Source organism: Coturnix japonica, chromosome 20 (assembly GCF_054131305.1).
Source record: "Coturnix japonica strain WE chromosome 20, WE-NBRP24, whole genome shotgun sequence".
NCBI classification, from domain to species: Eukaryota; Metazoa; Chordata; class Aves; order Galliformes; family Phasianidae; genus Coturnix; species Coturnix japonica.
The window spans coordinates 11,750,784-11,770,554 of NC_140682.1; the positions used below are offsets into that span (position 1 = coordinate 11,750,784).

General features: G+C 49.8%; 1 protein-coding gene and 1 long non-coding RNA gene across 3 annotated transcripts in view; one reads left to right on the forward strand and one right to left on the reverse strand.

Annotated features, from left to right (window-relative positions):
• The window catches only part of LOC146757656 (uncharacterized), a 594,671-nt gene that overhangs the window by 480,276 nt on the left and 94,624 nt on the right, over window positions 1-19,771 (forward strand). The gene's annotated exons all lie outside the window — the stretch shown is intronic.
• Window positions 2,029-4,724, reverse strand: LOC146757666 (uncharacterized). 2 transcript variants are annotated; one of them, XM_085520637.1, is made up of 2 exons: window positions 4,496-4,724; window positions 2,029-4,404 (listed from the first exon to the last, which is right to left on the reverse strand). In XM_085520637.1, the coding sequence occupies exon 2, from the start codon at window positions 4,101-4,103 to the stop codon at window positions 2,655-2,657; it is 1,449 nt and encodes a 482-aa protein (XP_085376763.1). In that variant the 5' UTR covers window positions 4,104-4,404; window positions 4,496-4,724; the 3' UTR covers window positions 2,029-2,654. The 2 variants fall into 2 exon arrangements, with proteins under 2 accessions (XP_085376763.1, XP_085376762.1); XM_085520636.1 differs by having other exon boundaries at window positions 2,029-4,451.

Below are 19,771 nucleotides of genomic sequence, written 5' to 3' on the forward strand. Positions count from 1 at the left end.
CCTCGGTCTCTTCCAGGCTCCCACATTCGTACCCCCCAAGTCTTTCCTATCCACCACACTGTGTTTTCTGTTTTAAGGATTTTTATCTCTAAATGTTGGCATGTTACTTCACCAGAGTGAGTCCCATAAGTCGGAGGTGTACAACCTGAGGGACCCCAACTAATTGTTATATATTCATCTTGTCCCCCCCCTGGCAGAAATCCCAGTGAAACCGTTTCACAACCCCAGTATGCACAATAATATTCCCCTGGGTAATTACAATAACTTTTCCCTGGATTTGATGCTGGGCAAGCATAGATTGCCTTGCGATTCAGGCATGGTTGTGTTGGTACTAAGTCACATACTTGACTTTTAAGGATGGGAGCGCCTGGGGTCACGTCTGTGCTTATCACCTTCTGATCTTCCCCTCTGATTAGGGACCACTTAAATGGCTCATGTGTCTGTACCTCTGTACCCCAACCCTCATTAATGAGACTTAATATTATTATCAATTGAGCTAGTTTTAGATAGGCAGTTTTCCCACTGCAGTAGTGAGTCTTTAATTGCTCGGGGGAGTTATTTCCAGTCTTGGGGTATCTTCTGGATCCTAAATCTTTGGATTCATTCATAATGGAGCAGACTCCTCCACATGTTTTATCTCCTCTGCCTCGCCCATCGACTCGGTTGCCTCGAGCCATGGGGTGTATAATCTTCTCGGCAGCAAGAGTATTCTTCAGGAGGGGCTGGTTTTGCTTCCCTTTTAAGTGGGTCTTTGGGGTACTGCACCCTATTCTTTTTCCCACTGGTTATACACTTAAGTGATGCTGGTAAGGATCCAAATTCACCCCCAGGTTTACCCCCTTCTATTAAAATTTCCACGGCCACTCTGAAGGCTAATAACCAATTTGTGTATTCCTGTTTTCGCAGTGGGTCCACTACCTTTCTAAAACATATCCCAACAGTTGCATTCACAATAGTCAAAATATTCCCTTCTACATTAAATTCTATACTGATACGTTTATACAATCATTGTTAATTCATGTTCTCATTTTCCTTGACGGAGGGTTTCGTGACAGTTTTACTTTCAAATCACCCGCTGGACTAGTGACTCTCCATTCGTGATTTTGTACTGGACCCTTAACACGACTAGCATGTGTCCATCCTTTTTCAGCAGTTCTGATGGCAGTATTGGTAGTCAATAATACCAGATAGGGACCTTCCCAGCGAGGCTGCAGTGTGGTTTCTCTCCAGGTCTTTATCAGAACCCAATCTCCAGGCTTTATCTGATGGAGGGTAATGTCAAGAGGGGGTCTTTGAGTCAATTGTCCCTTTTTCCACAATTCCTGTTTATACTTCATTAATTCCGTGATATGGCATTCCGTATAACATTTCGAAGGGAGATATTCCTATGTCAGCCCGGGGCTGGGCCCTAAGGTTTAAGAGGGCAAGGGGAATGCATTTTATCCATGAGAGCTTAGTTTCTAGTGTTAATTTGGCCAATTGCTTTTTTAGTTCCCCATTCATTCTCTCTACTCGCCCTGAACTCTGTGGGTGCCAGGGAGTATGTTCTTCCCATTTTATTCCCAAGGCTTCAGCTATATTTCTAGTGATTCTTGATGTAAAGTGTGGTCCTTGATCTGAATCTATTACTTCTGTTACCCCATACCTAGGGATGATTTGTTCGAGTAATATTTTTGTTACTACCTGAGCTGTTGCTTTAGTTGTGGGGAATGCCTCTACATAATGTGTGAGGTGGTCTATTATGACTAATACATATTTATATCTTCCTACTTTAGGAAATTCGGTAAAGTCAATTTGGACTCTAGAAAATGGCCTAGTGGCCAAGGGTCTTCCCACTCAAATGCAAAAAAATCGCGGCATGTCTCATCTAAAGGGCAAGCCCAAAAAGCATCTTTTAAGTCTATGACACTATACCACAAGTTGTCGGGCCCTAATTTACTTAGCAATGTATAGGGATTAGCTACAACTGGGAACCTAGATACAGTGCGCTTGTTAATTTCCCTCAGATCATGAACCAATTGATATGTTCCATCAGGTTTCTTTACCGGTAATATAGGGGTATTAAATGGGGACATACAGGGTTCCAGTAATCCTTTGCTCACTAATCTATCTATTTCTGGTTTGAGACCCCTCCTTCCTTCCAGGGAAATAGGATATTGTTTTATTTTTACTGGGATTTCAGGATTCTTGATTTTTACCGTGAAAGGGGGTATTTTTAGTTGTCCCACACTCTCGGGGGTATACCAGACATCAGAATTGATCTCTTGTTCATCTTCTACCCTAAGAGGGCAGAGTTTGATTCTCAATTCTTTATTCTCTACTTCTAGTCCTATGCCTAATGCAATAATCAGATCCCGTCCTAACAAATTGAACTCCGCTTCAGGCAGTATCAAGAAATCACCCAACCCCACTTTGGACTCTGCTTCTATCATTACATTTTTAACTATTCCTACTGTAAAAGGTTCTCCCTTTGCTCCTATTACTTTGGTAGTTTCCCGGGAAGGTTTGCATCCGAGAGGGATCTGTTGTATAGTAGACCTTTCTGCTCCTGAATCTACTAGAAACTCTACCTCCTCAGCTTGGGGACCAATTTTCAATTTTATCAAGGGCTCCTGTTGTTTCTGGGTCCCCAATATATAGAGCCCCTGACACCCCTAGTCTTCTTGGAAGGACTTTTCGTCTCTCATTCTAACCCTGCAGTCCCTCTTCATGTGTCCCTTTTTCCTGCAATAATAGCATATTCTCTCCTCCTCCCTGTTTTCAGGCTTCCTAAATTTTTGCTGTCCTGGAATTCGATTTTGCGTCCATCCCCCCATTTTCCTTTCCAATTCCCTACTTTCTCTGACCGCTGCTACCATCATCCTAACCTGCCTATTATGTCTTTCTTCCTCCCTTCTTACATATACCTTCTGAGCTTCCCTCAAAAGTTCATCAAGCCCCCGATCCTGCCAATTTTCTATCTTTTCTAGTTTCTTGCGGATATCTTCCCAAGCCTTAGCTACGAACTGTGTTTTGAGCAGAGCCTGGCCTATCGGTGTATCGGGATCCAATCCTGAATATAGTTGTAAATTCTTGCGTAACCTTTCTAGCCATTCAGTGGGTGTTTCCTCCTTCTTTTGTCTTTCATTAAAAGCTTTATTTATATTCTGACCTCTTGGGACTGCCTCCCTAATGCCCTGGATAATGATAGTTCGCAGGTCCTGCATGTGAGTCCTATGATGTTGATTTTGATGGTCCCATTGCGGATTCTGTAAGGGCCATTTAATATCCGCAGCGGGCCCGTGGGCATGTTGAGCATCCCAAATGCGCATCCCTGCACGCCTAATCATACCTCTCTCTTCTGCTGTGAACAGTATACTTAGAATAGATTGTAGTTCCTCCCAGGTATAAACATTTGGCCCTAAGAACTGATCTACTCTGTCTGCCACCCCCAGGGGATCTTCTAGTATATTACCCATTTCCTTCTTAAAATCTCTAACATCCCCTGAATTTAAGGGCACTGATATAAACCCCATCTGAGGTTGTGGACCTCCCATGGGCATTTCTCTTAAAGGGTAGAGGTTATTTTGTCGTGCCTTTGCCCGTGTCACAGGCCCTCCCCCTTCTATCTTTTGTACTTCTCCCTTTCTCGAATCCATCTGCCCATGATCCAACTGAGGAGGAGAAGGTAGGGGAATTGCTGGTGGTACAGCATATGGTGGGGGTCCCACTAAGGCCTCCTCTTCCCTTCGAGGTTTACGTTTTTCGACATCTTTTTCTTTTCGTGTCAAATTAAAAATGGGGACTCCTAAACCCTCTGGGCGAGTGACCCATACTGCTGCATAGTCACTTTCTTCTTGATTGAAAGGGGTTTTGGAGTTTACCCAAAAATTTAATTGCTGTTGTACCCAATCTTCATTAGAACCATACTTAGGCCACCATACTGCCGGGCCAATTTGTTGTCCGCTCCAAATTTCTATAAAATAATAAATCATCTTTGCTTTATCTTTATTTCTTGTTCCTGGATAGTGCGTCCAGGCAATTAGCATGAACCCTAGAGGTGAGTCCTTAGGAATGGATGGTCGTTTAGAAGGGGTGGGTGGTTTAGTTTTACACTGCCCCATCTCGTTCTTTACTTCTTGCTCTCTTGTTTTATTCAACGTCTGTAGCTCCCCCTAGTGCCCGTAGCTCTAGGGGAACACCTAAATAATAATCATCCCTAGTGTCCGTAGCTCTAGGGGAACACCTGAATAATAATCATCCCTAGTGCTCGTAGCTCTAGGGGAACACCTAAATAATAATAATCATCCCTAGTGCCCGTAGCTCTAGGGGAACACCTAAATAATAATCATCCCTAGTGTCCGTAGCTCTAGGGGAACACCTGAATAATAATCATCCCTAGTGCTCGTAGCTCTAGGGGAACACCTAAATAATAATAATCATCCCTAGTGCCCGTAGCTCTAGGGGAACACCTAAATAATAATCATCCCTAGTGCCCGTAGCTCTAGGGGAATACCAAAGAATAACCCTCCATAGAGCCCATAGCCCTAGGGGTTGTGGTGGTGAAAGGGTCCCGCTTATACCCTGTACCCACCCTTCGGCGTGCCCTCACTCAGTGTTGCATTCACTCGCTTCCCCCAGGTCGTGGCCCACGCCCTCGCGGGCAATGGGAACCGCACTACTGTGGGGTCCACACTCGCTCGGGTTAGTGCCGGCTGCCGGCCCCCCTTCACAAGCACACAACACTCGCCACATGCCGGATTCCCAACCCAGACCGGACTATACTCACCTGTCCTGCGTCTTCGTCCGGACTTTCGTGCACGAAATTTAAAGGGTTAACCGGTTTCTACTTGCCTTTGTGTTTTAAATTTCGGATCGTCGGCAGGAGTAGGGCGGGAGGATAGGAGCCGAGGCCACCTATTTAGGCGGGGCGCCCCCTCAGGCTCGTACCCACGCCAGTATTCCCGTCCGAGTCACGGCGCCAAATTGTCATCAATTTACAAGCAATGAGCCGATAATGTTCCAATTAGAAACTTTTATTAATTGTAGCGGGTAAAACAAAAAGGCAATTCAGCGCTGGGCGACAGGGGAATCCTCGTTCCTCCAACTGCCGCACCTTCCCGTCCCTTGCAACTTCTTTTGTAAGGTCCATCCCGAGTGTATTGTCCTTTAATTGGTCGGTCGTGATCGTGCCACTTGGTGTGTCGTTCCTTGGTTGGTCCTTCCATGAAACTTTGTATCCATCGGGGCGCGCTTTGCCTGTAACTATGCAGAGTACACAATCTACCCATAAAATTAGAGTGTTCTGCAACCCTTGTGGCCTCCATATTCCACCATCACATCCCGGTCCTAATGAACAAGCACTCCACCACAATGCTACCACATCCCGGTCTTAATGAGCAAACATTTTATCACACCGGGGAAGAGCGGATGGAAGTGAGTCAGAGGTTTCAGTGATGAAGCTGATGGTGAACAAATGGGGAAGAAGTAGGTGGGCGCTCGACCACCCTGGATACCACTGAGCACACCCGGAGCTTTGCCCTCCCCCCTAAGCCCCCCCACACCTCACCAGGAGATCCCCGAGGGCTCTCCGTTCCCCCCCGGCTTCTTTGCCCCCCACCGCCCCCGAGGCCCACTCAGGCTTCAGGCCCTGCGTGTACAGGCCGCGTTGCCATGGCGACAGCGCGCCTTCCCCCCTCTCTGCGCGCACTCGAAACTGCCACCACGGCGACAGCGCATGCGTGACGACGTCGGCATAGCAACAGCGCGTCAGCGCGCCTGCGCCTGTGCTCGTTGCCCGAGCGGCGCCAGCCGTGCCGTCATCACCCCGCGCCCCGAGGAAGAGGCGGCCGTGCCGAAGTCGAGCTGCTCTCCGCACTGCTGCAGCGCCGCCGGGCAACCCCGGGGCTCCGAGCGCCGCCTCCGCTTCTGCAAGTGGCTGTTCTGGGGGAGGCCTGAAGGGGTCCCCTCCGCGGGCGCCGCGAGCCGCCCTGCGTTGGCCCCGCGGGGCCTCTGTGGCACTCAGGGCTTCTGTTGGACGGCGGGATGTTCCCTGTGCCTCCTCCCCTCCCAGGGGTACCTCGTTGCCCCACCCCACGCCCCCATTCTGACCCCTAGGCTCCCCTATCTGTGCCCCCCCCGCCCCCGTCCTCCCGTCCCCGTTTCTGACCCCTACAATACACTGTCGTCCCCCATGAGTCTTTGTTTTGTGACTTACTTAGAGAGAAAGAGGCGTCGTTATTTGAGAGAACGGGCCGTGGTGGAGATGTTACACGACCCCACGTTTATTCCTCAGAATTCTGATCCAAATTCCAGTCCAAACCAAGGCCATGATCCTGAGAGAGTCAGGCGTACACCAAGTATGTGGCATATGTGCACAAGGTCTGCACCAGGTGAGTATGGCGGTACATGAGCAGCAACGTCTGGCAGAGGGCAAAGAAGACCCCTTTGAATGAAATGATTACTAAGCTTCATGACTTTGAGCTACGTTTAACCCCTCTACGTGCTTATGTTTCAGCCCCTGTGAAAGTAACTGAAAGACTGGATAGAGTAGAGAGTAATCAGGAAGGTAGGATGGAGGAACTGTCTGCTGTGCTTCATCGTGATGAGCCCTGTGAACCCGTGGTGAGATGGGACACAGCTGATGAGGATCAGGATGATCAAAACAGCCTGCTGGAGGGGCTGATCAAACTGGTTTCCTCCCAGCCTGCATCATCCAGTGTCTCAGCTGTTAAGACGTCCTCCTGGCTTGCGGAATCAAACTCTATAATCCAGAGATGGGTTATAAAGCAGGTATGTTTATTCCAGCGTTGCGCAGTGCCAGGTGCAAGGGGGATAGCTCCTTCAAACTTGCACACCGACTTGTAAAATCGGGACACAGTTATAGGTACATTTAATAATGCTCTCTCAGGCCCCTTGTTTCTTTTACTTGTTACCTTTAAGTTTCTTTTACTTATTTCTATAAACTACCTTTAAGTTTCCTTTACTTGTTTCTATAAACTACCTTTAACTATCCCCCTTTTAGCCCCCCTTTATTCCGAATTCCAGCAGAGCTTCTGTTTCCTGCTTCACTGTTCATTCCCCCCTTTTCTTCAATCTAGCAGGATTTCTCTCCTGCTAGATCATTCCTTTTCCGGTGTGTGGCTAGCTGTTCTGCTATTCCCTTAATTGCACTTTTGTATATTTTATATGTAGTTAATCCAGTCTATGTTCTTGTTGATTGTCATCCACCAAAACAGTGACTCCAATCCTGCAGCAATTTGATTTCTTGCCTTAAATTTATCAGGGACACCTCTAGGTACCCCAACTAAATCTATATACATTTCTTTTCCAAATGCCAGGGTGAATGGTATAACTAATTGAACAAGTGCACAGGTGCCTCCCCAGTTAGATGGTTAAGCTGGACCATAAAAATCTTTCCCCCACAGTACCACCGGAGATTTGCCCTGGAGATTCCCAATCTTGAATAATTTCCTGCTGAATCCTCCATAACATCCAAGACCTCATCACTGCATAAGGAAAAGTTTCCTATAGGCCTGGTAGCCTTCACACCCTGCTGTGAGAGGCAAGCTGTATGGTTACCTACTGCTGTAGAGAGCGCAGGAGGGATCTTGACATCTGTATCAGGCATTGGAGGAAACAAGAGAGAGGTCTGCACTCTCTATTTCCCCAGGCAGTTTTCTCTTGATACAGGGCAATCATGCATCACATTCCCTTGGGGTCCTTGGTCCATCCCAGCAGAATGGGTACCACCTGAGCTATTGGCCGTCCCGATGCACAAGTGTAGCAATTGCTATGGTTGGGACTCTGGACAGTATACTTAGTCCATTCTACCCAGGCATTAACGTCCCCATATCTTGTTTCAGTTTCAAATGTTTGTCTAAGATCTTTTATCTCCTTAATTGTCATAACTGCAGGGTTTTCAGGAAGATTTTCTACCCCTTTTTAAGCTCTTCCCTATCCTGGACATTCTGGGTATTTTCAAGGAGTGTCTCTGTCCAGCCTCAATTGGCAGTTGTCCACCATACATCATTCCATACACTACAAGAGTCCCTTATTCATATCAAAACTATCAGTTGGTCCCTCCCCTGCATTATTGTCAAATTTCACCTTTTCCAGATAATTATCAGGATAGCAAATGGGTACAGCAGTAAAAACTTTTTTGTTACAAGGAAAACTTTTTGTGAGTATTGGTTCTATATAGGTTATAATACTCTCCCACTTACATATACAATTCATTTACCTATTCGAGGAGAAGTGAAAGGTTAGTTAAAATAATAAAAAATATATATGCATATAAAAAAACTTTTCATGATTTCCTTCTAATTCTTATCTTTTAAAGGTTTTTCTATGGCCACAGTTCCCACGCCTCAGGGCTAGTGGATACCTATACCAGTGTGTCATAAGTCCATCCTTTCTCGGCTGTCCTCACAGCTGTTTCAGTTGTTAGGAGTACTTGGAATGGTCCTTCCCAGTCAGGTGGCAGCTTTGTCTCCTTCCCAGTCTGTATCAGGATCCAGTCCCATTCACATGTAGCTGCAAATGCTGCTATGTCAACTCCAAGACCCACAATGGGTTAAATTCCTGTGTGCCACCTTCTTCAAACTAACACCATAGATGAGCTCTCCAGTCAGGCTCTGTCCAATTATGCTTTCCAATTAGGATGCTTACTTCTGTGTTTTTGCACTAATGAGAACACCAACACGTGATGACCTAGAAATCTTTGTAGAGTTGCAGGCCTGAGCTCTTGTTTGGACCACAGGGATGCAGTTTAATGGCTTCCACAATTGCACCGTAGCACAAGGGGGATACAGAGTCTTAGGGATGGATGGGCGAAGAGACAAGGAAGGGCGACTGCCCTCTGTGAGAGTGCACTGAGCTCTGCCTGGGGATGGCAGAGCAGCCAGGTCAGAGCTGATGAAAATGGAAAAGAGAGGAGACCAACAGTGTCTGTTCCAGGCTTCCTGATCAGGGAGAGCAAATGGAAGGTGCCCTCTGCAGACAGATGGGAGCCTGATGTTGTCCGGCCCTTGTCCCCTTTGGGGGCCTTTTTCACTCCAGTATCTGCTGCAGGGACAGCACAGCAGGGCATGTGCCATCCAGGAGATCCCTGGAGAGCACAGATGGCAGCTTCTCGAGCTTCATGGAGGAACCAAAGAGGAGAGGTGCTCTGCTAGATTTCATACCAGCAAGGAAGGTCTGGTGGGGAATGTGAAGGTAAAACGGGCACCAGGCCATGTGCGAGACACAAATGGATCTTTCTTTTTTCTTTTTTTCTTTTTTTTTTTTTTTTCTTCTTTTCCTTTCCCTTTCCCTTCCCCTTTCTCTCTTCCTTTCCATTTCCCTTCCCTTCTTCTTCCCTTCCCTTTTTTTTCCCTTTATGGTTAGGCTGTGGTTGGACTTGATGTTCTTCAAGGTCTTTTCCAAACTGGGTAATTCTATGATTCCCTTTCCTTCCCTTCCCTTCCCTTCCCTTCCCTTTCCTTCCCTTCCCTTCCCTTCCCTTCCCTTTCCTTCCCTTCCCTTCCCTTCCCTTCCCTTCCCTTCCCTTCCCTTCCCTTCCCTTCCCTTCCCTTCCCTTCCCTTCCCTTCCCTTCCCTTCCCTTCCCTTCCCTTCCCTTCCCTTCCCTTCCCTTCCCTTCCCTTCCCTTCCCTTCCCTTCCCTTCCCTTCCCTTCCCTTCCCTTCCCTTTCCTTTCTTTTCATTTTCATTTTCCTTTTCTTTCTTTTTCTATTTCTTTTTCTTTTCCTTTTTCTTACTTTTTTTGTTTCTTTTTTTTCCCTTTTTCTTTTTCTTTTTCTTTTTTTTTTCTTCTTTTCCTTTTCCTTTTCCTTTTTCGTTTTCTTTTTTGTTTTCATTCCCTTTTTCTTTCCCTTTTTCTTTCTCTTTCTCTTTCTCTTTCTCTTTTTATTTTTTGAAGCAGGAAGTTTGAAAGATGTTCATTAATGTCGGTAAAAGTGAAAAAAACATTTGAAGACAAAGATAGAAATCAATGAAAATGTGTTAACCATTCCCAATGTGTGAAATACTCACAAGTCCTTTTCAATTTTAAGTTGATACCTCCCAACTATCTGGCTGTTTTCTGACATTCAGGGAGATTACTGGAATTTGCTCCATCTCTCCAGTGTCTGATGGACTCTGTTGTCAAATCCTTCACTGTGATTCTATCTATCCCTTCCTATCTGCGTCTCACTCATTTCTTCTACAAATATTCCCTGTGAAAGACAAACCTCAATAGAAGCAGCTTGGACATGGCAAGCAGTTGATCACTGTGTTTTACTGTTCAACTGTTTACATTGCACCACCTTTCCTTCTGTTTGTAGGCCAAAAAAAAGAGAGAAATCTTTCCTTTTCCGTGTGCAGCCGGTTCTCTGTGGAAAGCCAGTGGGAGTTGGTGCAAAGCAGGTTTAACACTGAGCGGATGAATGCAGAGGAGAAGAGTGATGTCAGGAAAAGAGATGCTAGTCCCAGGGGGCCAGTGTGAGTAGAAATGGGGTGGGGAGGTTGAGAAGGACGTTTGTCCACACAGTAACAGAATAGAACTCATTGGGAATATCCTGGATTGATATCAGTTGCACAGTGCTGCTTTAACAACTTGTTTAAACCCACCTATAAATAAATAGACAATAAATGTCTGCTGGATTCTTCCTCTTTAAGATCTCTCCAGATACCTCTCCATTTTGCTGAACAAGTTCTGAAAACCCAAAGAGGATGACAGGAAGGCACAAGGCACAGGAGGGCTCCTTAGGTGGTAAGAGGCCCCAGGGGGCATTTGCTGCTGAGTCCATCAGCCTCCAGTGCAGAGAGAAGTCTGCACAAAGTGCTCAACAAGACAAAGGCAGAAGTAACAGTTTCTTGGAGTATTAATGGGCCCAATGAGGGCCATTAGTAAGCAAGATTCCCAAGGGACCTGTTAGAGCAGATAATTGGAAGCCATGACTACAGGCAGGCAAAGGCACTGGCATGGTGGCTCTGATGCTAAGAAACCCCTCCTTTGTCTTAGGAAGCAGACAGGACATGACTTGATTCCCAGACCCCTGGCAGGGAGATCCTGTCCCTCATGTTGGCTCGGGGCCCTTCCTGGGGCAGGAGAAGGAGAATTGTATGGTGTTAAATGAAAGACACAGGGACAGAAGATCCCAGGCTCTGCATGGGGTGCAAGGACACTGTGAGGTTCATGCCTTAGGTGTGCCCTGTGTCTCATTGCAGGATGTGGGATGGGAGAAGGGCCCAATCTGAACACGTAGTCAATCCCAATGAAGCTCTGAACTTCAGATCTCTTGGTTCCAGTGCCATCCTTTGCACATCCTCCCATAGTTTGATGTCCTTTCTGCTCTACAGTGCTCCCAGTGCTCCAGGTGAGGCTGTAGCAATGCAGAGCAGACAGGGACAATCCTTTCCCTCACCCAGCTGTCAGTACTTTGCTTGATGCACTCCAGTGGACTGTCGGCCTTCCTGGCTGCCTGGGCACACTGCTGACTCATGTTCAGTTTGATGCTGACCAGGACCCCCAATCCTTTTCAGTCAGACCGCTCTCCAGTGTCCCATATCCAGTTAGTGTGTATGTCCAGGGTTGCCCCTACCCAGGTGCACAATCAGGCACATTTTGTTTTGGTTATGCTTTATGCACCAACTTGTACCCACTTCTCTGATTTGTCCACATCTCTCTGCAAGTCCTCTCCACCCTCCGTGGGGGCAACAGCACCTCCTCATCTGGTATCATCAGCAAACTTGCTCAGAACATCTTCTAGTCCTTGTCATGGTTTTGTCATCTTTGCTGTTCTTATGCCACATCATAACATCATGTGGAGCACAGAGAAGAAAAACTACATGTCCCAGAGGACCTCATGGTCAGAGAGGGAAACACGTCACGGAAGTGACGCTAGCTCTCTCTCTCTCAGTGCCTGGCAGCGAGTGTGAAACCTCTCTCTTTCTCTTTTATTTTACTTGATTTATTAGCCTCAATTTCAATTAGATTGTAATTAGTAAAATAAGTTTTCCTCCTTAGATCATTGCCGCTTCTCTGTTTGTTTCCCTGAGCCCAGCTCCCATCTCTTTCCCTTTCCCTTTTTCCCTTCCCACTTGTCAGGGGCTGGGGGAGCCTACGGGCCTACTGCCCCCCTGTCACGGACATAGACATCAGTGACACCATGCAATGTTCTCAAAGGTGATTCAGTGTCTCGAGAACTTTCCACTTGAGCATTTCCAAAGCAATTCAGATGCTGAGAGACCCAAATGCTGGTTTGGAAGTTCAAATACTGTGGTGGTCTGCTGAACTTCTCACGGGGCAGTGTGTAGGATACCCCACAGTAAGAACCATAAGGGGGGTAATCCCACAAACACACACATCTCTTGTCAACACTCAGACCATTTCCAACAGCCACCTTTTGGATGCAGCTCCTGGACAGATGTGACACAGAACAGCATCGGTGCAAAGGGCTCTAGGAAGGATTTCTTTTGTGAGCACATCTAGCAGATATCAGGTGGGTCCCTTGGCTCATTTCCCAGTGTGTTAGGAATTTGGAAGCACCGTGGAGGAGTTCCATGCAAATCATCACCAGTTTGACCAAAAGGGGTGACAGAAGGGCTCAGAAGGGATGGTGCCACTGTGCAGGGAGCACCAGAAAGACAGGATGAGCTGAAAACACCCTGAGCCCAATTGTGGAGTTGAGCAGATCCAAGGGCTGATATCAGTCACAACCCACAACCACAACAAGCCAAGACTATTGCAACCAAAAGATGTAACACAGAGGTATTCAGTATTCCGGCACAGTCACATCTTCGGTTTTTCTCTCACAGAACACATATGGGTAAAGGCAGCTCTCAGCCATTCTGTGCTAAGTCGAGGTCACACGGGGATCCTCTGTAAAATAAAACAAGACCCCAACTTGCCTTTTGGGGGCTTTGTTAATATGGTTAAAATGAGGGAATAATTGAGCAAGTGTTAATTCTATATTCCTTTTCCCGGGCACCCTTAGCCTTCCAAGTGTATTTATTAAGAGGTTCCACTAAGGTTAGGGACACTGGCCTCAGGATAGCTGGGTGAGTCGACACAGGCTGGCCAGGGAGAGAAGTGTTTCCCTGGTTTATCAGCAACTGGATGGTGACTCACAGGGGCAAATGGCAAGGGTGGTGGGTGAGGCCTTGGGACAGAAGATGTTAAATCGAGGATCTTCTCCTTTTGTTGTAAGCTTTCTAATACATCCACCCTTCACTGCCCTCCCCCGCCTCCTGCCTACCTTGCGCTGGAGGGGGGCGAATGCATCAGCTTTTCTTGAGCTTTTTGAGCTTTTGTTCTGGCCACCAGTTAACTGATTTCTCTAACCTGACTGTGGGTAATCCACCCATCAAATCTCGGGGAACGCCCTCTTGACAGCCCAGTGTCCAGAGACAATTACATTTATGATCAATATTTTGCCTACCTGTACTTACTGGCAATGACTGCCAGTGAGACCCTTTCCAGCCCCATTGAGCTTTGGGCTGGGTGGCCCAGGGGCAAGGCTGACTGCTGCAAGCCTCACTCCCCTTGGCTCACACTTACTGGTGGAAGAAATCACCAGCCCGTATTTTCTGCCACAGTTAATTAACTCTTGGGCAACCTCCCCCCATGTCCATACTTTGTATCCTGACTGCAGATGGTTGGATGTTACAGTTCCTTCTAACGCTGCCCAGGTTCTTTCTCCCTGGGACACAGCCTGTATCTTCCTTTGCAGTTGTATGCCTACGGGTTTCAGAGATTCTGGAAGCCCCCTGATTAAAAGAGTCGTCGTCTCAGGATACACAGGCATCATCACAGTTGATTGACGGTGTGGCTGCAGCTTTCTATCGTGCATCATTTGGAGACGGCCAGCCATTTGAATGCTTTGTACTACCTGAACAACAGCAACATCAGGCAGTATGGCTTTGTCTGCAGTTCATCACCTGCCTCATCTCTTCAACCACAGCAGAGTCTCACAGGAATGTCAGAAGCAGCCACACTCCTCTCGAGGTTCTCTGATCAAATCAGGAACAAACATTGCTACGATGAGCAAACTGCTGTCTACCAAGGTGATGTCAACATCTCCCTTTCCCACCCTTCCCTTCTATGCACAGAAAGCAGCAAGCTGCTGCCCATCAGAGGGCTTGTTTTGCCATCAGAAGGTGACTGCAGTCATCTGAAGGCTTTGTTGGTTGTCGGAGGGCTCCACTGACTCCACTGGTTGTCAGAGATGTTCATTGAACATCACAAGGCTCCATTAATCAAGGAGGTCATCAGAGGGCTTCATTGGTCATCAGGAGATTAGAGGTGTCCGTGGGAGGGGTTATGCGAACTTTGCTTTGGATAATGGGGTTGGGGTATCGATGCAAGAGGCCTAAAGCAGACCCAAAGGAGGGCCAAGTGGCTGCAGTAAGAGAGCAGCTAAAAGGAGGGTGATGTGGTCACACTGTGTCCAAGCAGAGGTGGATCAAAGTGTAACAGGTTTGGGAGGAATTGTATGGAGGAGCAGAGAGAGAGCAGAGGGAGGGTACTGGGGCTGCTTGGCAGCGTGAGGAGCTCCATCCTTTAGGACTTTGGAGCAGGTGATGTGAGAGAGGGTGGGGAAGGCCACAGGGGTGCAGGACATGGTGTGCATGGCATGGAGCTGGGGAAGCCTCCCAGCACTTTGATGTGGCCACAGCCAGGCAGGGACAGATCCCAGCAGTCCCTGCTGAGCATGAGAACAAGGACACAGACACACAGCGTGTAGCTTTGCTGAGGGATTTATTGATCATCATGGGATGTCACTGATCATCAGGGTCTTCACTGGGCATCAGAGGATGTCAGAGGGCAGCACTGGCAAGGAGGAGCCTTGTCCCTGCAGGGTTTGTCCCCAGGGACTCAGGGCAGGAGAAGGACTGGCAGCAGCCAAGAGACCCGGGGCAGGACGTGGGTCCCCTGGGGACGGAAGCCACAGCCCCTGTCCCAGCTGCATGGTGACTCTGGGCCATCTATAGGGCACTCTGAGCCTGCCCCCTCCAGATCCGTTCCTCTGCACGACCCCATAGAGCGCAAGGGAAGGGCTGGAGGTGACAGTGCCCAGGTCCTGCTGGAACAGGCCACGGACAGTCCCCTCCATGCCATCAATTAATTCCCAGCCCCTGATGCCCGGTCCTCAGGGCTGCGGAGGCACCCAGGGTCCCCCAAGTGCCCTGTGGTGCAGGGACCCATTGTGAGCACTAGAACAACGTGGCCAAGTCACGGTCCTGTAACCTGCTCAGCCCCAACTGCCCCCCATTGCCTCCTTCCCCTGCCCATTGCTCGCCAATATCAGGAGGGTGCCCAACAGCAGCCTTAAGGCCCGAATGGTGCCCCAAGGACCAGGGAACTGAGAGAACAGCAACACATCCCAGCCCCATCCTCGCCCCAGGGTCACCCCTCAACTCACAGCTCCAGGAGAGGGAGAAAGCAGAGATGGGTCAGCACTGCCAGGTGGGGCAGGCAGCAGTGCCAGCATCATAATGGGCAGCTGGCCGTGATGTCACCGCGTTGCCGTGGTGCCGTTTGTGACACGGCCACCCGGGAGGGGGGTGAAGGCAGAGCACCGAGGAGGGTCCTGCATCCTGAAGGAGCATCTGGTACAGAGCAGACGCATCTGAAGGATGAGCTCCAGCATGGCCGGTGCCAAGAAGGAGCAACCCAGAATGAGCAAGAACGGCCCCAGGGTGGGCCATGCCTCTGGACAAACATGTAGTAATACTGAAGGTACACGGACCCACAGCCACCACGGGAGCGGTGCTGCAGCCAGTCTTGGGATGGAGATGACACTTTCCATCTGCCACCTCCCTCCTGCCCAGCAGTGGGAGAGGGGTGCTGGGAAGCGGCAGATGCAGAGTGTGACCTGCTTTTCCTTTCATCTGCAGAGCGAGTTGCCGTCTGGGATGCGGTGGCCGCCTTCGTACACAAGCAGCTCCTGGTGCACAAGGTGCGTTTGTTGGCTGCCAGGTTCCTCCTCGCCCTGTCCGGCTCAGCCTGGACTTCCTCTGCGTCTTCCCCTGCACACACGGCAGGAAGCTCACCCCACGTTTCCCCGCTGAGCTGCGTTTGAGAGGGAGGGAGAGGGGAAGGAGAGGGCTGTGCAGCCCCAAAGCCGTCCCCGCTGCCCTGGCTTGTGCCTCTGAACAGCAGGAGGGGACTCCTGAGCTCTGCCCCCGCACAGGACCACCTCCAGCTCTTCCTCCAGCCAGCCCATAATGCGTCCACCCTTTCTTCCTCCTCCACTCGCAGGGGGTCTGGATTCCCACCTTCGGCTCCTTTGACATCATCTCCAGGGAGATCAGGATGCAGGACAGGACCGTGACCCTGTGCTGGCCCGTGTTTCACCTGGCCAGCAACCTCATAGCTGTGCACCACCTCAAGTCCTGCAGGGGGTCCCTGCCAGGTAGGAGGGGGGATTAAACCCTTGCTGGCTTCATGGACAGGGCAAACAGGGCCACCACATCCCTTCTCAGAAGCACACCTCCCCCTTGCAGGAGCCCATCCAAACGCGGGGCCGTTATGGATGATGTCCCTTAGTTCTAGGGAAGCAGCTGTGGAACAGCAACCGTATCATCAACCCCGTCCCTGGTATTTTCTCAGTCGACAGGAAGGTGGAGCCCCTGCAGTGCAGCCAGGTGGCTGCAGATGCCTCTGTGAGCTGGCAGACAGTGCGGAAGTGCATCCAAAGCACCGTATCGCTGCTCTCCAGCTGCCTGCGGAACGGGGAGTACGTGGCCGTGGTCCTGAAGGACGTCGGAGTGCTCCTCATTGACGGGCTGACCTTCCAAATGAAGTTCTATCATGACTTCCTCGAGAAGCTGTCAGGGAAAGCGAACTTCAGGAGAGCCGTTCGCATGGTGAGCCATAGGTTTCTCCGTGGTCCGGGCAGTCCTGTGAGCCTTGATGAGTTCACACATGGCCCACTAGGACCTGGGCCTGAGCCGTGATCTGAGCCGTGCAGGTGCTGCGGTGCTGGCAGCTCTCCCTGCCTCGGGCTCCTCGTGTTCCCTGTGCCTCAGCTGTGACCAAGATGTCCCACAACCTCCCTGTTCCTTCCCTGCAGGCCCCTTCGCTGCTGGACATGGGGGTGTCCCGTGTGACACCGGTGGCTTCCCTGGTGTTCTCAAAATGCCTTGTGGTCTTACCCAAGTGAGTATTTTTCTGCTGCTTGATGCAGCTGCTCAGCTCTCATTCCGTAGCGCTTGTGCCTCGTGTCCATCAGTGTCCTGCCCAGGAGGATGTGCCAGAGAATCACAGAACGATTGGAGCAGGCAGGAACCCTAAAAGGGCACCCGGTCCCACTGCCCTGCGGGGAACAGGGACACCTACCTCCAAATGAGGTTGCTCTGAGCCTGGTCCAGCCAGGCCTTGAATGCCTGTCCGGGCACCCAGCACCTCTCTGGGCAAGACATCCCAGTGCCTCACCACCCTCCAGCTAAAACCTTCTTCCTCCCATCCAAAGCCAGTCTTCCCTCTTTCCGCCTGAAACTGTTTCCCCTCCTCCTATCCCAAGTGACCCTGCTAACGGCTTTAGAAAGCCTTCATGCAGCATGAAAACGTGCTTGCGAGCAGGCAAGCAGAGAGAGCAGCAAGGATTGCTGTTGCACTGCGTCACACCGCTCACTGCCTTCTCCTCGCTTACAGGTTCCAAATGGAGTTAGTCTCCAAACTGCCGCCCATGCGATGCCGCAAGTCCTCCGGGAGCTTGTTTGGGGCACAGAAGTTAACAGAAGAAGAGACTTTGCCACCTCTTACTGGGAACAAGAAAGGTAAAGTGGCTTCCAGCTCCTTTCCACAGCATGAGCAACCAACTGGAGGTGGGCAGTCCCTTGCTGACCATCAGCCCAGGGCTCTCACTTGCAGCATACCATCCTGCCGGCACAGCACGGCCTCTTCCCCTTAGGTTATGGTTGGCCTATCCAAAAGGAAGGTGCTGGGTGTGACGTACCCCCATCCCTGGCTATGGCAGGAGGATGTGGGGATCTCAGGCCTTGCCCTCCCCCACTGCAGGGACAGGGACCTCAAAAGTCACCCTGCCGCCTTCTTGTCACCAGCCAGCTCCTCTTTCCCAAAGCCAGCGTCCCTCATGCAGCCCAAAACAGAGCTGAACTGCAGAGAGGAGGAGTGGGGACAGAGATGGTTTCAGGGCGGGTTCTGGGAAAGAGGTCTGAGTTGAGTGCTGCTTGTGAGCGAGCCAAAGGCTTGACGGTGAATCTCCTCTTCCTTCCCTACTGCAGTGAGATTTGATAACACTCCAACATACATCAGGCGCCTCAGCACTGCAAGTGTTGATAGAGAGCAGTTTCAAAAAGTAAAGAACACACTGCGGAGGGAGAGCATTGCCAACAGGTGAGGCTGGAGGCTGTGGTCTGGGATGTGCATGGGGGTGACCCAACAAGAGCCCATTCCCTAACTCCAAAGGGTCGCTGCTTGTTTGTGGCCTCCCGGGAGTGCCGGGATGGGGATGTCAGGAGCCCCCCAGTTCACAGGGCTGGCCCCTCTCCACATCACCAGAGAGCCCCGGGGCAACCGGTCAGCTGTCTGTGGGGAAGGCTGCATTACAGCCCAGGCTCCTGGCTCAGGCTTGAGGGATGTGGCTTCAAAGCCATCAGCCACTCAGGCGGACCCCTCCCGCTCTGTCCTTTCAGTGTTCTGCCACCCATCTGGGCAGTGCCCGTAGCCCCAGAGCAGCCGATGAGCTGCCAGCTGCAGGGCCTAGAGGGAACAGAGAGCCAAGAAAACCTGGCCCGAACAAGACGTGTCAAGTTCCTCGATGAAGAAGGAGGAGCAGAGGAAGCCCAGCGTGAGGCCTCATGCAGCCAAGAGCAACCATCTTGCTCAAGGGCCTCATCCAGCCTATCCTTAGAGTCCCCAGACAAACCAAACATGCTGGCGCTTCGGGCATGCGACTCAGTGAGACTTCTCAGGAAGAGGGTTAAGAAGATCAGGGAGGCACAGGAGCAACCAAAGGAAATGGCAGCAGCACCTTCTTGTGGTGAGACCAGCCGTCCCAAGGAGTCCACCCCCAACAGATCTGTATTGCTGCCACCCATAAGGGAAAAAAAGGGGTCTCCCACTGAAAAGATGGCAGCAGAAACATCTCGTGGCGAGCCCAGCCTGCCCGAGGAGCCGCCCGTTGTCAGATCTGAGTTCCTGCCAGCCATAAAAGAAGGAACGGAGTCTCCCAGGGGTCAGTCTCCAAAGACCAAAGACCCACCCCGCAGGAAGGGCACACCCTACCCACGCTGATGCGGGCGTGGGGTGTCCAGGACAGTCAGAGCTCCACTGGAGGCTGCGAAACAGCTGCTGAGTTCCATCTGTGCCACTGAGACCCATTTGTGTCATTCCTGCATGCCACCTCCCTGAAGAAAAGCAAAGGAACAAGGAGAGAGAGCGAGGACTCTTCCAAGACCCCTTGCCTCTTTAGGAGCAAAACCCTATAGCTGGAAGTGTTTGAGGCAAGGGATAAAAAATGTCATGGCTTAGTAATATTGCTATTCTATAGCAATATTATTGCTACATCTATATTATTATATATCTATATCTATTATATCTATCTATTAGTATATATGTAATATATAACTATATCTATTATACATCTATATTCTATTATCTTCAGAATATTGTATTCTCTTGCTATTCTACATCACAACATCATACTTAATATAAACATCTAAATACAAATAAACAATCATAAAAACACAATATGCACACTGGTCTGTATACATATATATACACAGAGTTACCGATTGCACTGCCCTAGCATCAGATTCCCTTGTGGTATACAATGAACATCCC